Source organism: Arvicola amphibius, chromosome 3 (genome assembly GCF_903992535.2).
Source record: "Arvicola amphibius chromosome 3, mArvAmp1.2, whole genome shotgun sequence".
Taxonomy (NCBI): Eukaryota; Metazoa; Chordata; class Mammalia; order Rodentia; family Cricetidae; genus Arvicola; species Arvicola amphibius.
In genome coordinates this window covers 89,218,906-89,239,378 of record NC_052049.1, presented here as the reverse complement: position 1 = coordinate 89,239,378, position 20,473 = coordinate 89,218,906, and the positions used below count along the sequence as shown (strand labels likewise).

At 52.0% G+C, this 20,473-nt stretch overlaps 1 protein-coding gene across 1 annotated transcript in view; it reads left to right on the top strand.

Moving 5' to 3' along the window:
• Col5a3 (collagen type V alpha 3 chain) overlaps window positions 1–17,120 on the top strand; it is a 57,286-nt gene extending 40,166 nt beyond the window's left edge. Inside the window, exons 33-67 of the mRNA XM_038321912.1 lie at window positions 337–381; window positions 608–661; window positions 766–810; window positions 1,384–1,437; window positions 1,532–1,585; window positions 2,215–2,268; window positions 2,388–2,495; window positions 2,649–2,738; window positions 3,181–3,234; window positions 4,342–4,449; window positions 5,214–5,321; window positions 5,405–5,458; window positions 6,090–6,143; window positions 7,385–7,492; window positions 8,468–8,521; window positions 8,709–8,762; window positions 8,842–8,895; window positions 9,007–9,060; window positions 9,742–9,849; window positions 10,430–10,483; window positions 10,651–10,704; window positions 10,879–10,932; window positions 11,272–11,325; window positions 11,420–11,527; window positions 11,654–11,707; window positions 12,286–12,339; window positions 12,507–12,614; window positions 12,882–12,935; window positions 13,019–13,054; window positions 13,939–13,992; window positions 14,535–14,742; window positions 14,833–14,945; window positions 15,472–15,540; window positions 15,842–16,081; window positions 16,207–17,120. Coding sequence (XP_038177840.1) covers window positions 337–381; window positions 608–661; window positions 766–810; window positions 1,384–1,437; window positions 1,532–1,585; window positions 2,215–2,268; window positions 2,388–2,495; window positions 2,649–2,738; window positions 3,181–3,234; window positions 4,342–4,449; window positions 5,214–5,321; window positions 5,405–5,458; window positions 6,090–6,143; window positions 7,385–7,492; window positions 8,468–8,521; window positions 8,709–8,762; window positions 8,842–8,895; window positions 9,007–9,060; window positions 9,742–9,849; window positions 10,430–10,483; window positions 10,651–10,704; window positions 10,879–10,932; window positions 11,272–11,325; window positions 11,420–11,527; window positions 11,654–11,707; window positions 12,286–12,339; window positions 12,507–12,614; window positions 12,882–12,935; window positions 13,019–13,054; window positions 13,939–13,992; window positions 14,535–14,742; window positions 14,833–14,945; window positions 15,472–15,540; window positions 15,842–16,081; window positions 16,207–16,353 — 2,775 coding nt within the window. The 3' untranslated portion in view covers window positions 16,354–17,120. The remainder of the gene's footprint in view (window positions 1–336; window positions 382–607; window positions 662–765; window positions 811–1,383; window positions 1,438–1,531; window positions 1,586–2,214; window positions 2,269–2,387; window positions 2,496–2,648; window positions 2,739–3,180; window positions 3,235–4,341; window positions 4,450–5,213; window positions 5,322–5,404; window positions 5,459–6,089; window positions 6,144–7,384; window positions 7,493–8,467; window positions 8,522–8,708; window positions 8,763–8,841; window positions 8,896–9,006; window positions 9,061–9,741; window positions 9,850–10,429; window positions 10,484–10,650; window positions 10,705–10,878; window positions 10,933–11,271; window positions 11,326–11,419; window positions 11,528–11,653; window positions 11,708–12,285; window positions 12,340–12,506; window positions 12,615–12,881; window positions 12,936–13,018; window positions 13,055–13,938; window positions 13,993–14,534; window positions 14,743–14,832; window positions 14,946–15,471; window positions 15,541–15,841; window positions 16,082–16,206) is intronic.
• The last annotated feature ends 3,353 nt before the right edge of the window (window positions 17,121–20,473 follow it).

Sequence of the window (20,473 nt, the reverse complement as noted above, 5' to 3'; positions counted from 1 at the left end):
ATTCCACAGGGAAGAATGCGGGCACGGTCAGAAAATGCTGGGGTCCAGCAGGGCAAGCGCCGAATTCTATGGCTCTGTGTCTGGTACCTGGGCTTCTGTTTTAAAGGGCTTTAGATGGCTCTGTCCCTGCAGCATTGATGCCTACAGCCTATGTTTCTCCTTTGGGCTGGTTTCACTCCCCACATGCAGTTTTCCTTTGCAGAGATCCTTGTATACATACATTCCACCCGTGAACTCACGTGTGCCTGTGTATAATACATACATCCCACCCGTGAACACACGTGTGCCTGTGTATCTCCTGAAGCTCAAGGCTTTCTGATTTGGCTTACTTTCTAGGGCAAAGCAGGGCAGCCAGGGGAGGAAGGAGAGCGCGGTGTGCCGGTAAGGAAATGATGCCTGCTCTACACAGGGGAGCAGGTCTGAGGGGAGATGGGTAGCGAAGTCATGAGAGAGTTGGGAAAAGGTCGGGTGCTGTCCCTGTTGCTGGTGGACTCGGATGGATTCTGGAGGAAGGGACCTCTGTGAGGTGTCTTCTCTCAGGCCTACCCATCTTCTCACTTCTCTTCTTTGCTTTTTTTATCTTTTTAAAAATTTCTTTTTTATGTAGGGCCCTCGAGGAGACCGGGGACAACCAGGGGCCACAGGCCAGCCTGGCCCCAAGGTATGGGAGCGATTAAGGGCCTTTGGTCTATCTCAGGCTAACTCCCTGCCAAATCCTCCCAGTTGAGTGTGTTCTGGTCTTGAAGATTATTTATTCTGTTTTAGGGTGATGTGGGTCAAAACGGGTCTCCTGGGGCCCCTGGAGAAAAGGTGAGTGTGTGTGTGTGTGTGATTCCGAACAGTGTGAGTGTGATTCTGAGCAGTATGTGTGTGAGTGTGATTCTGAGTAGCATGTGTATCTATGAACGAGGTCAGCCTCCTCCAAGGCCAGAGATCTGAGTTCGATTCCCACTTGTCCCACTTGCTTACTGTGTGACCTTGGGAAACTTGCTTAACTTCTCTTTGCTTTAGTTTCCTCTTTTATAAAATGCGGTAACCGTGGTCCCCCCTTGGGTGGGCTGCGGTGCTGAATGAGATGGCACACTGGCACACCATGAACGAGTACTCAACACCATTCCTGGCATGCTGCAGCTGCTCAATATTGCTGACTTTAAAGAAGAAAAGCAGAACGAAACTCTCCCTTTGTGTGACTATGGAGGTCAGAGGGCAACTCAAAGGAGTTGGTCCCCTCTGTCCACCTGTGGGATCTGGGGATGGACGCAGGTCATAGCTTTATCACCTTGACCAAATGATCCACTTTGACAGCACTATACTGACTTTTAAGGTTATTCAGATGCAAGACACTCAGGAGAGATGACGTAATGATTTTTGGTTCCATTTCAGGGTCTCACCGGTCTGCAAGGTCCCCCAGGATTCCCTGGACCAAAGGGCCCCCCAGTGAGTGATGCGCTGACTCTGAGTCAGTGGAGATGGGTTCAGGGTGGCTTGGCTCCGGTTCTAAATCTTCATTTCCTCTTACTTTGTTCCCCAGGGCCCTCAGGGGAAAGATGGGGTACCTGGGCACCCTGGGCAAAGAGGAGAATTGGTAAGTGACCATCGACCTCTGACTTCCAACTGTGTTGGGCCCTTGTGTATAGAGGAGGCGGTGCATGCGCGTGAACACGTAGAGACCAGGAAAGGACGCCAGGTGTCTTCCTCTGTCCCTCTGCATCTTACCTTTTAGCACCGAGCCTGAAGCTTGCCGTTTTGGCTAGGCTGGCTGACTAACAATTTCCAAGGCCCACCTGCCTCCACGCTACGGTGCTGGGGTCACCGGCGTGTGCTGGGGTTACCGGCGTGACGCTGCAGTGCTGGGGTTACGGGTGTGAGAGCTATGCGTGGCTCTGACGTGGGTGCTGGATTCTCTTGCTTGACTAGCAAGTGCTCTTTCTCATTTGGCCATCTCCCTGGCTCCCGTCGTAGTTTTTGAGGAAGGACCTCTCACGGGCACATGAGGCTCGCTGATTAGGTTAGACTGGCTTTCCCGTGAGCCCCAGGAAGCCACTGGAATGAGGTGTGTGTCACAGCACGCCTGGCTCTCTGCATGGATGCTGGGAAGCTGAGAAGCTGAACTGTCTTCTGCTCCATGGGGCATTTTACTCACTGAGCTGTCTCCCCAGGGCCTTGACTCTCCTTTTCCTCCCACATGATACCCCTTTCCGTTTCTCTCCTTAGGGCTTCCAAGGTCACACAGGGCCCCCTGGACCAGCCGGCGTCCTAGGTCCTCAGGTCAGAGTGGACCCCACCAGCCTTTCCCCATTTTGTATCACCCAACGAACCCGTGGAGCTGGAGGTCTGATGTACGCCCCACCCCCAGGCTGCTCAAGATGTCCCTTGCTTGTTTCTAGGGAAAGGTAGGAGACGTGGGTCCTCTTGGCGAGAGGGGCCCCCCAGGTCCCCCTGGACCTCCTGGTGAACAAGGTATTCCAGGAATAGAAGGCAAAGAAGGGTCCAAGGTAAGATCTTGGATAAACTGCCCCAAAGGCATCACCCAAACCCTGGGTCTCACATGGGAGCAGTGGCTGGAAATTAGTTAGTTGGGGATGGGCCCAGAGTCTGGAGAGACATCCCATATCTGAGGCTAACTTCTCTTCTTTGGCTGTCTGCAGGGTGAGCTAGGACCCTTGGGGTCCCCTGGGAAGGAGGGGCCACCTGGGCCCATGGGCTTTCCTGGCCCCCAAGGAGCTCCCGGCGACCCAGTGAGTATCTTTGGAGAGTCCACTGGAGTGTGGTGCTGAGGGGTAGAGGAAAGGAGCCTTCTCCAAGAGTGGCTACAGGAATGGCAAACTGGAGGGGGCCTGGAGAGAGAGGTTAGTGGTGGCCGGTGAGATGACTCAGGGGAGATGACTCAGCTGGAGACGAGGCTGCCAGGGCTGATGAACTGAGCTTGCTCCCAGGACCCACGTTGTAGAAGGAGGGAACTCACTCTTGCTGGTTGTCCTCTGATCTGTGTGTCCTGGCAGGTGTGAGCACACACAACACACACACACACACACACACACACAAAGCTATAGTAGTGGACAGATCTGTAAAACTCAGGGCCCATCTGTGATAGGTCTAGGGATAATGAGGGTTCCCCAAACTAAAGGCAAGTCCTTGGGGTACCTAGGAGATTTTCTGACTGGTCATTTCTTTCCCCAGGGACCCATTGGTTTGAAGGGTGACAAGGGTCCCCCGGGCCCTGTTGGGGCCAATGTAAGTATAAGCGTACTGGCTGGGCAGGGAGAGGGCTGGAGAGGGCTGCGTCTTTAGAGCGAGGTCCTCAGGGAAGAGCTTGTGCTTTAGGGGGATGTGGGCCTGAAGCACACACAGCCCCCCCCACCCCCCCCGTGATCTGAGTCTCACCCAGGACGCCTCAGTCTCCTCCTCTGAAGCAGCTGTCATAGGGCTGGGTTGGGAGCTGGCTCACTGGGTAAAGTCCTTGTCACACAAGCTTGAGGACCTGAGTTTAGAGCCTTAGCGCCTGAGTGAATGTCATTGGGCAGGGCGACCCACCTGTAATTCCAGCCTGGGAAGCCAGTTAGCTGGACTAGCCATGTTAGTGGGACTAGCTGACTTGTTAGCGAGCTCTGGGTTTGACGGAGAGACCCTGCCTCAGTAGACGTGGTGGAAGATTGAGGATGAGCCCTGACACCAACCTCAGACCTCCATATGCACACATGTTCAGATGCACCCACACATGTGTCCATATGCACACACACACAGACGGAAAGAGGAAAATATCATACAGACTACATGTGGTGGTACAGAATGACCCCTGGCATGTGGGAGGCTGAGGCAATGGGAGTTTGAGGCTAGCCTGGTCTACTTACTAAGGCCATGTTAAAGGGAAGGAAAGGAAGGAGGGAGGAGAGAGAAAGGAAAGGGAAGAGAAATGGAAAAGGAACAAACATGAGAAGGAAGAGAGTACATGGAGTGTTGGGAAGAGCATCTTCAGCAGGCTGGTTGGGGGAGGCATCCCTGAGGGGCCAAGACCCAGAGGAGACGAGCATGGAGCCCTGTGATACCCGGAGGAGGGTTTCTAGGCAGAAACAACAGCATGTGCAGAGGCCCTGGGGTGTGAGGAACAGCGAGGTCTGTGTAGCTCGGCCTGAGTGAGTGAGAACAAGATGGGGACAAGCAGGTGGGCAGTTCAATGCTGGGCTTTGTGGTCCTCAGCTGAGGAAGGCGAGAGCCGTTGAGGTTTGTGGAGAGCATCATCCCTTAGGTGCTCAAGGATGCCCTCTGACTGCGTATCAGATGTGACACTGGTGCCAAGGCCCTGTCATTGTAGCCATCCCTGGCCCTCCACTCTTTTTCCAGGGCTCCCCAGGTGAGCGTGGTCCTGTGGGCCCTTCTGGTGGCATTGGACTTCCTGGCCAGAGTGGTGGGCAAGGCCCTATTGGTCCTGCCGGTGAGAAGGGGTCTCCGGTAAGTGTCTGTTGGTTAACTTTTTCTGGGGAGATGTGAGCAAGCATCTACTCACTCCAGATGGGACATCAACAGCTGACCAATGAAGTTCTATTTCTGTGGGCGGGAGAAGGGATGACTCAGCGAGTAAGAGTACTTACTGCTTTTGCAGAGTACCTGAGCCCAGTATCCATATTGGTGGGCTCACAGCTGCCTGTAACTCCAACTCCAGGTGATCTGTCACCCACTTCTGGCCTCTATGGGCAATTGTGCTCATATGCACATACCTACCCATTCACATCCACATACATATATACATAATTAAAAATAAAGCAAATCTTAAAAAAATTAATTCTTAAAATGATCTTTCCCAAATCCAGCTTAATGAAGCTGTGAGTTTATTGGGATTACTAACAGGACCATGGGTGAGGAGTGACTTACAAAACATGGCTGACTCAAAGGTAGCTGTATCACTGAATGACCATCCCAGCCTGGCTTATGGCTCAGAAAAACTATATTCCTGGAGCTCCCTGTATAACTTTCAAGCAGCGTGACAGGCCAAAGACTCTCTCTGGCAGTTGTTAACTGCTTCTACAGCCTTGAGGAGGGGACCTGGTGAATTTTGTAAGTTTTAGGAACTTTCTGAGACTTGTGTGTTGTTTGTATCCTGAGACTTAAGGAGCTCTCTTCAGGATGGATAGTTTCAATTTTAAAGAACTTTCTATACAGATATCCTCCCCTGGGTCGCCTGCTCCCAACTTTTGTCTTTCCTTTCCTTCCATCAGGGAGAACGGGGTGCCCCTGGTCCCACTGGCAAAGATGGTATCCCAGGGCTGCCAGGGCTTCAAGGACCCCCTGGAGCTGCAGGGCCTTCTGGAGAGGAAGGAGACAAGGTGAGGGGACCAGGGAGAGGGACAGTACAGAGAGGGGTGGATCTGATGGGCGCTGGACACTTCCTAATATGTTTATCTTGCAGGGGGAAGTAGGGATGCCTGGTCACAAGGGAAGCAAAGGGGATAAAGGAGATGCGGTGAGTGGGGGTCCCCAGGGAGGGTGTGCTCATGGGAGGAGATATGGGGTGGCCTTGGCTCTCTGCTTCCCTTAGCTGAGTTTTAGTACCTATCTCACTAAGGCTGAAGGTGCAAAGATCCCCATCTGAGCATTGTTTGAGCCCCAAGAGCACAGGAGAGTGAGAAAGACCTCTTTAGGGATGGTGACAAGGCTCAGTAGGTAAAGCTGTTGCTAAGCCCGAGGACCTGCATTCCATCCCCAGGGCCTTTGTGGTGGGAGAAAACAATTGACTCTCAGAAGCTGATGCACACATGCACATACACATACAGAATACATAAATAAAATAAAAATTTAGAGAAAGGCACTTCTGGGCCTCAAAATCTCCTATCCCTCCATGGTGAGAATCTACCATGGCTTGTAGCCAGCTACTTTCCCTATTCCCAGCACCAATTGGTTCCACTCCATCCCAGGGCGAGGTTTGTTTTAATTGCTTTTTTTTTTTTTTTAAGATAAAAGAGTTCCTGTGTAACCCAGGCTAGCTTCAAACTTGCTATGTGGCTTGACTCCTGATTCTCCCGAGTGCTGGGGTCACAGGCCTGTACCATCAGGCTCAGCTCTGATAGAATTTTTGATTTTGTTTCCCACTCCAGGGCCCACCCGGACCAACAGGGATAAGGGGTCCTGCAGGCCATCCAGGGCTTCCGGTGAGTGCTCCCAGCTTGGTGACTGTACCCTGGGTCCTTGAAGTGAAGACACTGTGCCACTCTTCTGAATAAAATCCCAGCATCCTTGCCCAACCTTGGTCTCCTCTCAATGCCAATACCCACAGTGAACTCAACTCTGACCTTGAATCTGACCTTAGCCCTTACTCTCTGTTTTCTGCTCTGCTCTTCATCCAAATCAAATTCCCAAATCATGCAAATCCTAGCTGAGCCCTGGTCTCCTCACTCCAGTGCTGGCCTCAGATGGAACTTGAACTTTGAGTTGGACTCTAGCCTTGCCGTAGTTAATTTTCCGATACTGTTACAAAATCACTGAGGCTAAATGATGTATGTGGGTGACTCATGGTACTGGAGGCTGGGAAATCCCTAACAGTGGTGCTGGCATCTGGCCAGCATCTTCCTGCTTCATTGCGACATAGTGACATAGTGTGTTATTAGCAAGTATGTGAACTTGGGTCTTCTTATACAGCCACTAGTACGACATTGTGGAGCACCACCCTAGTGACTGCATCTGATCTGCATATTTTCACAGGGCCCTATCTCCAGCATATGTCTTAGTCAAGATTTCTATTACTGTAAAGAGACACCATGACCACAGCCTTTTTTTTTTTTTTTTTTTTGTCCTTTTTGGTTTTTCGGGACAGAGTTTCTCTGTGTAACAGCCCTGACTGTCCTGGAACTCTCTCTGTAGACCAGGCTGGCCTTGAACTTACAGAGATCGGCCTACCTTTGCCTCCTGAATGCTGGGGTTAAAGGTGTGCGCCACCACTTCCTGCTTGAAGCTGTATTTCCTAATAAGCATGCTTAGCATAAAGCAGCTTGTGCAAGACCCCCAATTCCAGTTCTCTGTCTTCTTTATCTTCTCACCTCCTGGCCACCTCCCCCTTAGGAACCCTGTCACTGAAGAACGACCTGCTGGCTCAGGTCAGAGTGTCACCAAACCATTATAGGTCACACCTTCCATCCTATGCCTAAAGTTCATCTCAACCTCCTATGAACCTTGATCATAACTGTACCCGAACCATAGTTCTGACTCAGCATGTGTCTTAAAATGTCACCTGGCACTTTATTCCTCTAGCTTTGATCCTCAGCCCGAGCTCCACATAAAAGTAAAACCTGACTCACTGAGCTTGACTCCAAACCCTAGCCTCTGTCCTAACCTTTGACCCTGTCAGCAACCTTTGATCTGGACACCAACATGTTTGTCCCCATCTTCTTCACAGGGTGCTGATGGGGCTCAGGGTCGCCGGGGACCCCCTGGCCTCTTTGGGCAGAAGGGAGACGATGGAGTTCGAGGCTTTGTAGGTGTAATAGGTCCTCCGGGTCTGCAGGTAGGTGTTTGATCCCCTCATCCCAGGCTCCAGTCTTTGTATGTGGTGTGTTTGTGTGTGTTATCCCTGAGTCTTGTATGTGGTGTCTTTGTGTGTGGTGTGTTTGTGTGTGCTATCCCTGAGTCTTTGTGTGTGGTGTGTTTGTGTGTGCTGTCCCTGAGTCTTTGTGTGTGGTGTGTTTGTGTGTGCTAACCTGAGTCTTTGTGTGTGGTGTGTTTGTGTGTGTTATCCCTGAGTCTTGGTGTGTGGTGTGCTTGTGTGTGCTACCCCTGAGTCTTGGTGATTTATAAAGATGAAGAGCTCAGAGGACTGAATGTAATGGCGCATGCCTTTAACCCCAGAACTCAGGAGGCAGAGGCAGGTGGATTTCTGTGAGTTTGAGGCTAACCTAGTTTATGTAGAGTTCCAGGCCAGTGAGCTACATAGAGAGTCTATCTTAAAACAAACAAACAATTTAAAATATGGAGGTTGGCATGCATGTATGCGTGTGGGGGATGAGGGCTGACCCTGTGTGTTTCCTCTGTAGCTCTCTGTCTAATATCTGTTTTAGCACTGTGTGTGCATGTGTGTGTGTGTGCACACGCACGTGTGCTCACATGCGTATTCATGCTATGGCACATGTGTGTGTGGAGGTCAGAGGACAACTTGCAGGAGTTAGTTCTCCTTCTACCATGTGGGTCTCAGGGATCAAACCCAGGCATCAGGCTTGTTGGCAAGACCTTGACCTATGAGCCCTTTCAACGACCCTCCTTACCTTATTTTTGAGACTATGTCTTTCATTGGCCACTGGTCACCAACAAGCTCCAGGGGTCCTGTCTCTGCCCTGGGGTTACAGGCAAGCTCTGCTGTGCCTGGCCTCTTGAGAACGGGCTCTAGGGATCCTGACTCAGGCCAGCTCACTTGTTCAGGGGGTGCTTGACCAAATAGGCCATCTCACCAGCTGTCTGTACTACAGTTTGATTCTTTGTTTCACAGGGGCTGCCGGGCCCTCCTGGGGAAAAGGGCGAAGTTGGAGATGTGGGATCCATGGTATGGACTTCCTGGGGAGTATAGAAGATGGGGGAGGGATGGAAGTGGGCACTGATCCATGTGGAAGCTCACAGCACTGTGCACTGTCATCTTAAGGGTTACACACATTTTATAGGCTGTTTGTGACTACTGTAACCTTTCTGGTGGAATCATGAGGCTCACTGCACACTGTTTGGTTCTTTGACAGGGTCCCCATGGAGCTCCAGGCCCTCGGGGTCCGCCTGGGCCCAGTGGATCAGAGGTGAGAATTCTGGGATGGGCAGAATGTCTCTTTGGGTCGGCCACACTTCTAGGGGCTCACACTCCCCTTGTATCTCTAGGGCTCCCCAGGGCTGCCTGGAGGAGTGGGGCAGCCTGGTGCTGTGGGTGAGAAGGTAAGAGAAGAGCTTGAGCCTGCCCAGGATGGCAGGGACAAGGCTGCACGGGGACCCTCCTCCCTGCCTGTCAGTGGGAGGATTGCTTCCTGTTTTCTTTGCCTTTCACAGGGTGAACCAGGGGATACTGGAGACGCTGGACCCCCAGGAGTTCCTGGCATCCCTGTGAGTCTCTATAGAACATTGCCATGTACACGGGGAACTGCTGACCTTGAGCATGTCAGGCTACCATGACCTCCAGGAGATTCTTAGAGCACCCCGGCCCCAGACATCTCTGGTTATCTTGATGAAAGACGCCTCCCCCTACTCTCAGGGAGTCTATAAATTGTCCCATAACTTGCCCACTGCACAAGAGTGCAGACCTGAGGAGACAGCTAGGGGCTTAAACCCAAGTGACAAGCCTTGAATTGGGGGAAGAGTTGCCCGAAGGGGGACCATTATCTAGGGTAGACCAATGGCTGACCAGGTCATCGTCCCTGACTCAGATAGTTCTAGTTCTCTAACATCAGATTCCCCTGCAGCTGGAGCAATAGGTGGTTGTGAGCTCCCGGATGTGGGTGCTAGGAGCTAATGTTGGGTCCTCTGCAACAGTAGTATGTGCTTGTAATCATCGAGACACCTTCCGGCCCTGCTAATCTTTAAAAATATCTATATTATATTTATTACTGTGTGTGAGAATGTAGCACATATGTGGAGGTCAATTCTCTTCTACTATGGGTTCTGGGGATTGAACCCAGGTCACTGGGCTTCCAAGGCAGGTGTCCTTATCCAATATGCCCTCATCATTGTTCCCTGAGGAGACCATGCCGCTCTGACCTTTCACTTCTGACTTGTGCTTCTACAAAGGGGCCCAAAGGCGAAATAGGCGAAAAGGGGGACTCGGGTCCATCAGGGGCTGCTGGACCTCCAGGCAAGAAGGGACCCCCTGGAGAGGACGGTGCTAAGGGGAGCATGGTAAGCCCTGGAGGAGACAGAACAGAGGCTGTGAGGCCTTAGTATGTTAAAGCCTTATCCCAAAGATAGGCCGGCGTCTCTTCTCCTACTTGTTTTTAATTTTTCTTTTTCAAAACATTTTATGTGTATGGGAGTTTTGCCTACACATCTGTCTGTGCACCATGTGTGCACAGGTCAGAAGAGGTTGCCGCTGGGTGTGAGCCAACCTGTGGGTGCTGGGAATGGAACCCTGTTCCTCCGGAGAGAAGCTGATGCTGTCAAAACACTGAGCCATCTCTGCAGCCCCTCCTCTGCCTATTTTCTATTTCTCTGAGCCACCAGATAAAGGCTGAATGAATAGATAAAACAATGAATTAATGAATGAATGAACAAAGCATGGAAATATAATGGAGAAGCAGAGCCCTTCTGCTGGCCCCATGCCTCGTCTCTTATGCATGCAGCAAACACTTTACTGCCTTCATTTTATGGTTTATTTGTAACATGTCCCCTGCAGCTGCTCTGGGGACTTCACCTGGGGGTGGGTGAAGGAATGACTCCTTGCTCATTCTGAGATGTGATCAGTAAGCATTTTCTATTCTAGGGTCCCACAGGACTCCCTGGAGATCTAGGACCCCCAGGAGATCCTGGAGTTCCGGTGGGTGAAAGTTCTCCCCGCAGCCCAATATGTTCCCTAAATGTGTCTCCATCTACCCCATCCCCCATGAACCTGGACAAGCTAAGAGGCACAAATGACCAACTGCCTCTCCAGTCCCACCTAGACTGCATCTACCCCAAGACTCTCCCACTGTCTCCCCTCCCTAGGGAATGGATGGCCCCCCAGGGGAGAAGGGAGATGCTGGTGATGTTGGGGCACCGGTGAGTGGGGATTTGGGATGGTATAGATCTGGTGATGGGAGAGCAGGGTACCTAGGGCATCTGTGGACCCCATGATTGTGAGTGGTTAGGGCAGGGAGGTGGGTGGTGTTGGGCGGTGTCTGTGGGCCTGCTGTCAGCTGTGAGTTGATGTTGTGCCTTCTCTTGACTGGACAGGGGCCACCTGGAGCTTCAGGGGAGCCTGGGGCCCGTGGGCTCCCTGGCAAGAGGGTAAGCAATGATCTACTGCCCAAGGGTCTCACATCAACCTCATCTTAGGCCGTGCGAGAACCCCCTCTCCACACATACCTGACTTATAATTTTTGGAGCTATATTAATTAATTTACTTACTTATTTGCTAGTGTGTGTGTGTGTGTGTGTGTGTGTGTGTGTGTATGTGCCACAAAGTTATATGTGAGTCTGAGGACAGTTTATGGGAGTCCATTCTCTCCTTCTACCATGTGAGTTTCGGGCAATGTCTCTACCTGCCTTGCCAACTAGCCAGCCCACACACCCACTCTTAATATAAACCCGGGGTTCCACACTGACCCTCACACTTTCCTTCCTCAGGGTTCCCCCGGCCGCATGGGTCCAGAAGGCAAAGAGGGAGAGAAAGGAGCCAAAGTGAGTACCCCCTTGGGAAGGGTTCTCCCCTGTGAGGCTCCAGCCGGCAGCAGGCAGTCCCCTGAGACTACCTTCTGCACCCCGTCCATTTCAGGGAGATGCCGGTCCTGATGGACCCCCAGGCAAGACAGGCCCCACTGGGGCTCGAGGGCCCCCTGGACGGCTTGGGCCTGACGGTCTTCCAGGGATCCCTGGTCCTGTGGTAAGCAGTGTAAAAATGGGGAGGGGACAACAGGGACAGGGCTTGTGGCTTAGGGCTTCATCCCAGCTGAGGAGCCAACCCTGGGGGATGATGAAATGTTCACACCCTGTTCTGTCTCCTCCTCAGGGTGAACCAGGCCTCCTGGGATCTCCTGGGCTGATAGGCCCTCCAGGGCCCCTGGTAAGAGACTTCTCTATCCTTGTTCCTTGTGACCACAGCCCTGAAAGCCACACTAGTCATCGAGAGACACTGAGTAGTCAGTAGTGCTGATGGTACAGACGATCCCCTCACTGCATCCATCTGTCCATACTGACTACCATTCTAACTGACTGCATACACCAGGCCTTCACACCGCTGCCCTGCACTCACCCTTTACATCAACCCCCCCTTGGTGCCCTCCACTGACACCCCTTGGTGCTCTCCACTGACCCCTCCTTGGTGCTCTCCACTGACTGCCCCCTTGGTGTTCTCCACTGACCCCCCCTTAGTGCCCTCCACTGACCCCCCCATTGGTGCTCTCCACTGAACCCCCCCTTGATGTTCTCCACTGTCCCCCACTTGGTGCCCTCCACTGTCCCCCCGTTGGTGCCCTCCACTGACCATTCCTGCTGATCTTTCTCACCGCCCCTCCTGTCTTCTTCTGACTATCCCATGGTTGCAGCCCTGATCACTTGCATTTGAGAGCCAGGTGGCTCTCTGGTGTACCTTCCCATCCCAAGTTTTCAAGGAATCTCAAGCTGAACCTCATCTTTTCCCAGGGCCCTCCTGGCCTCCCAGGGCTGAAGGGAGATGCTGGCCTCAAAGGGGAAAAGGTAAGCCTGGCTCCCTCTGCTGTTCCCCACATCTCCCTCACCTTTACCTCCTGCTCTGGCCAGAGGGCTGGAAGAACTGGGCATTTACTGCTCCCCAACTCATTCCTTCCAAGGCTCCAGGAGAAAAATTTCCCAACATGTCTGCATGGTGTACCTTTCTCTTTCAGGGCCACATTGGGCTAATAGGCCTTGTTGGTCCTTCAGGGGAGGCCGGTGAAAAAGGCGATCAGGGGTTGCCAGGAGTGCAGGGCCCTCCAGGCCCCCAGGGAGACACCGTGAGTGTGTGCACTGCCCTGGGCAGAGACAAAATGTTCAAAGGGGGTGGTTTGAAGGGTGGGGGACATGGGATGGGGGCTGTGTTTGGGGGGTTGGGAGCCTCTAACTGGGACTGTCATGTAGGAAGCTATGTCTGGGTACTGGATGACCTTTTAGAAGAGTTGAGGGTCTGTGTATGACTTCAGGCATGCTTTTGAGGGGATAGAAAGATATCTGGGTAATAGGGCTGAACCTCATTAAGGCTGACCCCAGTATCTCTTTTCCAGGGTCTTCCTGGTCCGGTTGGCTCATTAGGTCATCCTGGTTCCCCAGGTGTGGTGGTGAGTGTGGGGTATTGGTGGGATGGAGGGGTCACCGTGATGGATGGGGTTGGCACCTCAGCATTCCCTACCTCTTCCCACAGGGCCCTCCGGGACAGAAGGGCTCCAAGGGGTCCCCGGTGAGTGACAGTGCTCCTCTGGGTCTCCACGTCCCAGCTCCCTGCCCCTCCACCTCACCCTCCCAGCCCCCTTCCTCTTTTCAGTGGTTCCCTCACCCTGTCTTCAGCCCCTGCTGTTGCATTCTGGGAGTCTGAGGTGCTGTAAAAGGAAGTAGTTCTGCTGACTTGTGGCTTGCAGGAGACACTGTGTGTTGATTTCAGAGACAAGGGAAGGGAACACACAGCTTAGGTTTAGTGCAGGACACTGGGAACCTCTTCTGGGCCTTGTTTGTACGCATATATGCAAATGTATGCACACATGTGTACATGTGTGTACTCTGCCCTAGAGAGGGAGAAAAACGTTCAAGGGCCTGGTTTAAAGGGGGAATGTGTGGTGACGCCTTTAATCCCAGCACTTGGGAAGCAGAGGCAGGCAGATCTCTGTGAGTTCGAGGCCAGCCTGGGCTACAGAGCTAGTTCCAGGACAGGCTCCATAGCTACTGAGAAATCCTGCCTCAGAAAAAAAAGCAGGGGGTGTGTGGGTCAGGATTGAGGGGGACTGTGTTAGGGAAGCTGGGGGGACTGTAACAGGGAGTTTAATGTGGGAGGCTATGTCTATTGGCTTGGGGGGTCTTCTAGAGGAATGTATATGCATGTCTACATGTCTACATGAGTGTATGCACAGTTGTATATGCATGCATGTGTATGTAAGTGTGTATGTGTGGGTGTGATTGCGTACACTAGTGTGCAAATGAACCCATGTGTTCAGATGTATATGTGTGCACATGTTTCTCTGTGTATGTGTGCATGTATATATGTGTGTGCATGTTGCCCATGCATGTATTCATGTTAACAGAACCAGGTCTCCATAGACAGGATTCATTCCAAAGTGGTCTCTCCCATAGGGATCTATTGGTCCTCGTGGAGACACTGGACCAGCGGGTCCTCCTGGCCCCCCGGTGAGTTCCCAGAATCTGGAAGAGAAATTGGGATTGGGGTGTTCCTAATGGGTGCGCCGGAACCCAGCCCAGCGTTCCTTGAAAGTCTTGGGAGGAGTGGTGGGCGGTGTGCACACCTGTTGGTCCAGAACTGAGAGGCAGAGACAGGAGGATCAGGAGTTCACTATTGGCAGCTATAGTGAGTTTGAGGCCAGCCTCGGGTACATGAGACCCTGTCTCAAAACAAACATATACCCAGTTTGGGCTTGGGGTTGAGGCAGCCCTGGTGAGGCCATTTGTGGGGCTCTTACCTGGGCTCTTCTCCCTCGGGTCTGCTCCATCCCCCTCTCCCCCCTGCTCCTCCATCTTCTTACCCATCTCTGTCTCAACATCTATGTCACTTCCTTCATTCTCTGCTGCTCCTCCCCCGTCCTCCCCTCATTCTCCCTTCTTCTTGCCCCCCCTTTCCTCTTCTCAATCTCTCTGCCTTCCATGTCTGTCTTCTTCTCTGCCCATCTATCTGATTCTTACTCTCCTCCATTCCCACTCCCTCATGGGTCCAGGGTCCCCCTGCGGAGCTACATGGCCTGAGAAGGCGTCGCTCGGTGTCCGATACCCTGGATACCCCGGAAGGTGGCCTGGAGGAGGTGGTGGCCTCCCTCAATTCACTGAGTTTGGAGCTGGAGCAGCTGCAGCGACCTCCTGGCACCGCTGAGCACCCAGGCCTCATATGCCATGAGCTTCTCCGCAACCACCCACACCTGCCAGATGGTGAGGGCTAGGTCCCTTCCCGCGCCCCCCGGGAAGGGCAAGCGTTTCAGCATTCATATCCACTGATGCATGGGTCTGGCTCCGTGGCAGGAGACTACTGGATTGACCCCAATCAGGGCTGCTCACAGGATGCCTTCAAGGTTTTCTGCAACTTCACTGCGGGAGGTGAGACCTGTCTCTATCCAGACAAGAAGTTTGAGACGGTGAGTGATGGAAACCATCCTGTCTCTCTCTCACCTCCTCCACCTTTGGCCACTTGTGGGACCTCATCCTGCCTCCAAATGTCGCATGTCCCCCTGACTGTGTCAAATAATATCTGCAGTAGAGGACCTACATCCAAACCTCAAGGCAAGGGAGCTATTCAGCATTAGAGTACTTGGCCAGCATTCATGAGCTGCCGGGTTCCAGCCCCAGTGCTTGCCAAGTGTGCACAGGGGTGGGGTGGGGTGGGTCGTTTCATTCCCTGAAGCTTAAAGAGCATGCGCAGGCCCAGGCTCCACTCCCCAGCAGTACCAAGCCTTCTGTCCCCTCTACTTGAGCATGGGCAGGGCCTGGGTTCTGCCCACAGAGAATGTGTTGGTAGTGAGGGCTCTGTGGACCCATCCTCCAGCTCCCTTGCTGTGTCCTTATTGTGGGCACTGCCTATGGCATCTGTGATCCGCGATGTCCAGTATGAGGAAGCAGAGGGGACTTGGGTTGGTGCCCAATGACCTTTCCGCCCTCCCTCAGGTGAAACTGGCCTCCTGGTCCAAAGAGAAGCCTGGAGACTGGTACAGCACCTTCCGCCGGGGGAAGAAGGTGGGTTGCCAAAGGCTGACTTGAAGGGTGATGGGAGAATTTGGGGGAACTGGTGTGGGAATTTGAGGTGGGAGGTGAGATGCACTTACCTACAAAGCCCTGGACTCCGTTGCTAGTACCACATAAACCAGAACTTTAGGAGTTCAAGGTCATCCTCAGCTTCATCAGGAGTTCAAGACCAGTTTGGGCTACTTGAGACTTGGTAGAAGTGCAGTGCCCCGAGTGGACCGGTCTGGGAGGTGCGTCCCTCAGCAGGAGTGTGCGCTGAAGGAGCCCCTCACCCTACCTTGCCCCACCGCAGTTCTCCTACGTGGATGCCGACGGCTCCCCGGTGAATGTGGTTCAGTTGACCTTCCTGAAGCTGCTGAGTGCTGCGGCCCACCAGAGGTTCACTTACTCCTGCCAGAACTCAGTGGCCTGGCTGGACGAAGCTGCTGGTGACTACGGGCGCTCCATCCGCTTCCAAGGGACCAACTGGGAAGAATTGTCCTTCAATCAGACACAAGCAGCTGCGGTCAAGGTCTCCCATGACGGCTGCCGGGTAAGGCCATGGAGCCAGGGGGACTGGGGGGGATTCACGGGGGGGGGCTGGGGGTGCTAGGGTGGAGTGGGGAAATCTCCACCCTATCTTGCTCTAACTCACTCTCCATGCCCTCTCGTGGCCAGCTCCGGAAAGGACAGGCGAAGACCCTCTTTGAATTCAGCTCTTCGCGTGCGGGTTTTCTGCCTCTGTGGGATGTGGCTGCCATTGACTTTGGCCAGATGAACCAGAAGTTTGGGTTTGAACTTGGCCCCATCTGCTTTAGGAGCTGAGCTTTGGAGGTGGGAAGGAAGCTGAAGGGAGCCCACGTGGGGCTACTTGGTGCTGAGGCTTTGAGGCCGTTCATTCTATTTATCACCAGGGACTCTGGATCCAGGGTCTCTGTCTGGTCTTTCTCCCTTTTGGGAGGAGACGTGAGGGTGGCGAGCCTAGCTCCCTCCTATTCATCCAGGTGGCATAACCAACTGTATGCTGGCTCTTCCCCCTCCACTCACCCACCCACTGCCTCCCCAGACTTCAGTGCAGTGAGCTTTAACTCAGAGCTGATGAAAGCCCCCACCCGCCTCTCCACCCCGCCTCTCATCAGTGCCCGCCATACCTCTTGGTGCTATCCCTTCCCATAGTGAAGCACTGGCTACCTCCCGATCCCTGGCTGGGACCCTTCCCGTTCATTCCCATTCTTTCTGGAGTAGGAGGTAAAGCAAGATCAGAGTGGGACTTCCCTCCCCTGAGATGTGCCTGCCTTCTGCTCCCTTGACGAAGCTCTGCACACTCTCTTCTCCCCACCCTGCCCCACTCCTATGCCCCCAAGTATTCTGGGGACCAAGATGTTGGGCACAAATCAGGATCCTATATGGTGCTGGCCTGTTCATAACTGGGAACTGTATGAAAAGGGGAATGAATGGTTTGTGGTCTATTTAATCTGCTTCCTTGTGAGGAAGTCTGGGATACGGTGAGAGATTCCAGAAGGATCTCTACCCTCCCTCACCCACTATGCACCCCTCCTCCCCAGGTCACAGGGCAAATCGGCATCTCAAGAATAAACCAGGAAACTGTGCTCTTTTTTCTTTTTTCACTTTAAAAAGTTTCACTTGTTGGGGGTGGTGATAGCATGTGACAACATGTGTGTGGAGGACAGAGCACGTGTGTGTGTGTGTGTGTGTGTGTGTGTGTGTAGGACAGAGCACGTGTGTATGTGTGTGTAGGACAGCACATGTGTGTGTGGAGGACAGAGCACATGTGTGTGTGTGTGTGTGTGTAGGACAGAGCACGTGTGTGTGTGGATGACAGAGCACGTGTGTGTGTGTGTGTGTGTGTGTAGGACAGAGCATGTGTGTGGAGGACAGAGCACGTGTGTGTGTGTGTGTGTATGACAGAGCATGTGTGTGTGTGTAGGACAGAACACGTGTGTGTGTGTGTAGGACAGCACGTGTGTGTGTAGGACAGAGCACGTGTGTGTGTGTGTGTGTGTGTGTGTGTGTGTGTGTAGGACAGAGGACAACTTGCATGAGTTCTCTCCTTTCCACCAAATGGGTTCCAGAGAATGAATTTGGGTCCTGAGACTTGGTGCCAGCACCATACCTGCTAAGCCATCTCTGGCTTAACTAACTTCCCCTTTACCTCTTCCTTCCTTCTTTCCTTCCTTCCTTCCTTCCTTCCTTCCTTCCTTCCTTCCTTCCTTCCTTCCTTCCTTCTATCCTTCCTTTCCTCTTTCTTTCTCTCTCTCCCATTCCCCCCCTTGTCTCTCCCTTCCTTGTCTCTCTCTCCCTCACCTCCTCAGTTTTTAAGACTAAGTCTCTTATTGGCCTAACACTTGCCAAGCAGCTCAGCCTGGCTGGCCTGTGTCTGCTCCTGTCACTAGTATTACAAACACACGCCACCACACTGGCCTTTTCACCTTGGTTCTGGTTCTGAGCCGAGGTCTGCATACTTATGAAACAAGCACCTTACCAAGCAATCCCCCCAGTCCTTGGCCACCTGTCTTAATTATTTAGGAAGGCCTTCTGAATGTCATGCATCATAGAAGCCACGGGCCTCTTAACCATGGACCTGGGCTAGTCGGCTTTCAGTCTGAGGAGAACAAATGGAGGAGGTGGGTTTAAGCCTGTGCTTTGGAGTTTCTTGGTCTGTGCAGATGGCCCCAGCACTTTGGAGCTGAGGTGAGGCAGAGAGACATAGTAGGGGGCACATGGTGGAGCACATGGGGGAGCACATGGGGGAACACACGGTGGGGTACCGCTGTTCACCTCACAGGAATCGGAGAGCATGAGGGGAAGGAAGATGACATTTTTGGGACCCTTTCAAGGGTTCCCCCAAAGACCCAATTCCTTCACAAGCCCCACCTGGACTTTTTCTGATATCACTGTCAACATATGAGGCTTTGGGAGACCTTTCTTTTGTGTAGGTGTGAGTGGGTGTGGGTGTTGCGAGACAGGGTTTCTCTGTATAACAGTTCTGGCTGTCCTGGAACTCAGTCTGTAGACCAGGCTGGCCTCAGACTCACAGACATCCACCTCTGAGTGCTGGGATTAGAGGCCTGGGCCACCATGCCTGGCTTGCTTCGGGGGTATTTAAGATTCAAGCCATGGGGCTGGCAGGATGGCTTAGCAGCTAGAAGTGCTGTCACGGGTACTGGTGCCTGAGTTCAGTCCCCAGAAATCACATGTGGAGGGAGAATCAACTCCTGCAAGTTGCCCTCTGACCTCCATGGGCATGTGTCCCTAATAAATAAATGTAAAAATAAAACTGTAAGATTTAAACCAGGCCAGGGATGGTTATGCATTCATTTAATCCCTGTTCTTGGGAGGCAGAGGCAGAGGATCTTTGAGTTTGAGGTCTGCCTGGTCTATGTAGCAAGTTCCAGGAGGGCTACATAGAGAGATCCTCTCAAAGAGCCAAAAACAAAACAAAAAAAGATCAAAACATCCAGGGACCAACTGTAGAAGTTGAAAATATCCTCTCTTCCTCAACATAAAGCCAGCCACACTGAACCTTATAGAAGAGAAAGTGGGAAGTACACTTGAACGCATTGGCACAGGGGACTTCCTGAAACTGAAAAGCAAAGGGCACAGTCACCAAGAAAAAACAACAGCCTACAGAATGGAAAAGATCTTCACAAACCCCACATCAGACAGAGGTTTGATATCCAAAATATACAAAACTCAAGAAATTGGACACCAAAAGATCACATAATCCAATAAAAAAATGGAGTACAGACCTAAACAGAGAACTCTCAACAGAGGAATCTAAAATGGCTGAAAGACACTTAAGGAAATGTTCAACATCCTTAGTCATCAGAGAAATACAAATCAAAACAACTCTGAGATTCCATCTTACACATGTAAGAATGGCCAAGATCAAAAACACTGATGACAACTTATGCTTGGAGAGGTTGTGGGGGGAAAAGGGAACACTCCTGCATTGCTGGTGGGAATGCAAGCTGGTACAACCCCTTTGGATGTCAGTGTGGCAATTTCTCCAAAAATTAGGAAACAAACTTCCTGAAGACCCAGTAATACTACTTTTGGGTATATATCCAAAGGATGCTCAATTGTGCCACAAGGACATGTACTCAACTGTGTTCATAGCAGCTTTGTTTGTCATAGCCAGAACCTGAAAACAACCTAAATGCCCCTTGATCGAAGAATGGTTAAGAAAAATGTGGTACATTTACAAAATGGAGCACTACACAGCAGAAAAAATAACAACAGCTTGAATTTTGCAGGAAAATGGATTGAGCTAGAAAACATTTTGAGTAAGGTAACCCAGACACAGAAAGACAATTATCACATGTGGTAAAAACTCACAGGTGGTTTTTAAACATAAAGCAAAGAAAGCCAGCCTACAAACCACAATCCCAGAGAACTTAGACAACAATACAGACACTAAGAGAGATTTACATAGATCTAATCTACATGGGAAGTAGAAAGTAGAAAAAGACAAGACCTCCTGAGTAAATTGGGAGCATGGAGACCTTGGGAAAGGGTTGAAGGGGAGGAGAGAGGCGGGGAGGAGAGAGTCAGGGAGGGGAGCAGAGAAACATGTAGAGCTCAATAAATATCAATAAGAAAATCCTCTTTTTTTTTTCTTCAAAGACAGTCACGTAGCCTAGACTGTCTTGAAATCATTAATATAGCCAAGGATGACCTTGAACGTGATCTCTCTGTCTCCACTTCCCCAGGGCTGGGATCACAGGCGCACACCTCCGCAGCTGGGTAACATCCTGCTGGGAATGGGCCCTCATGCATGCTGAGCCAGTGCTCCAACAGTCTCAGTCCCTGTGTTGACAATAGGCCTTCAGGTCTCTAGCTTGCCTGGGAGGACGATCCAGAGGTTCCCACTGGAGATGGTGATAGCGGGAGGTGAAATGCACAGTGTAACAGTTCGAGGAGA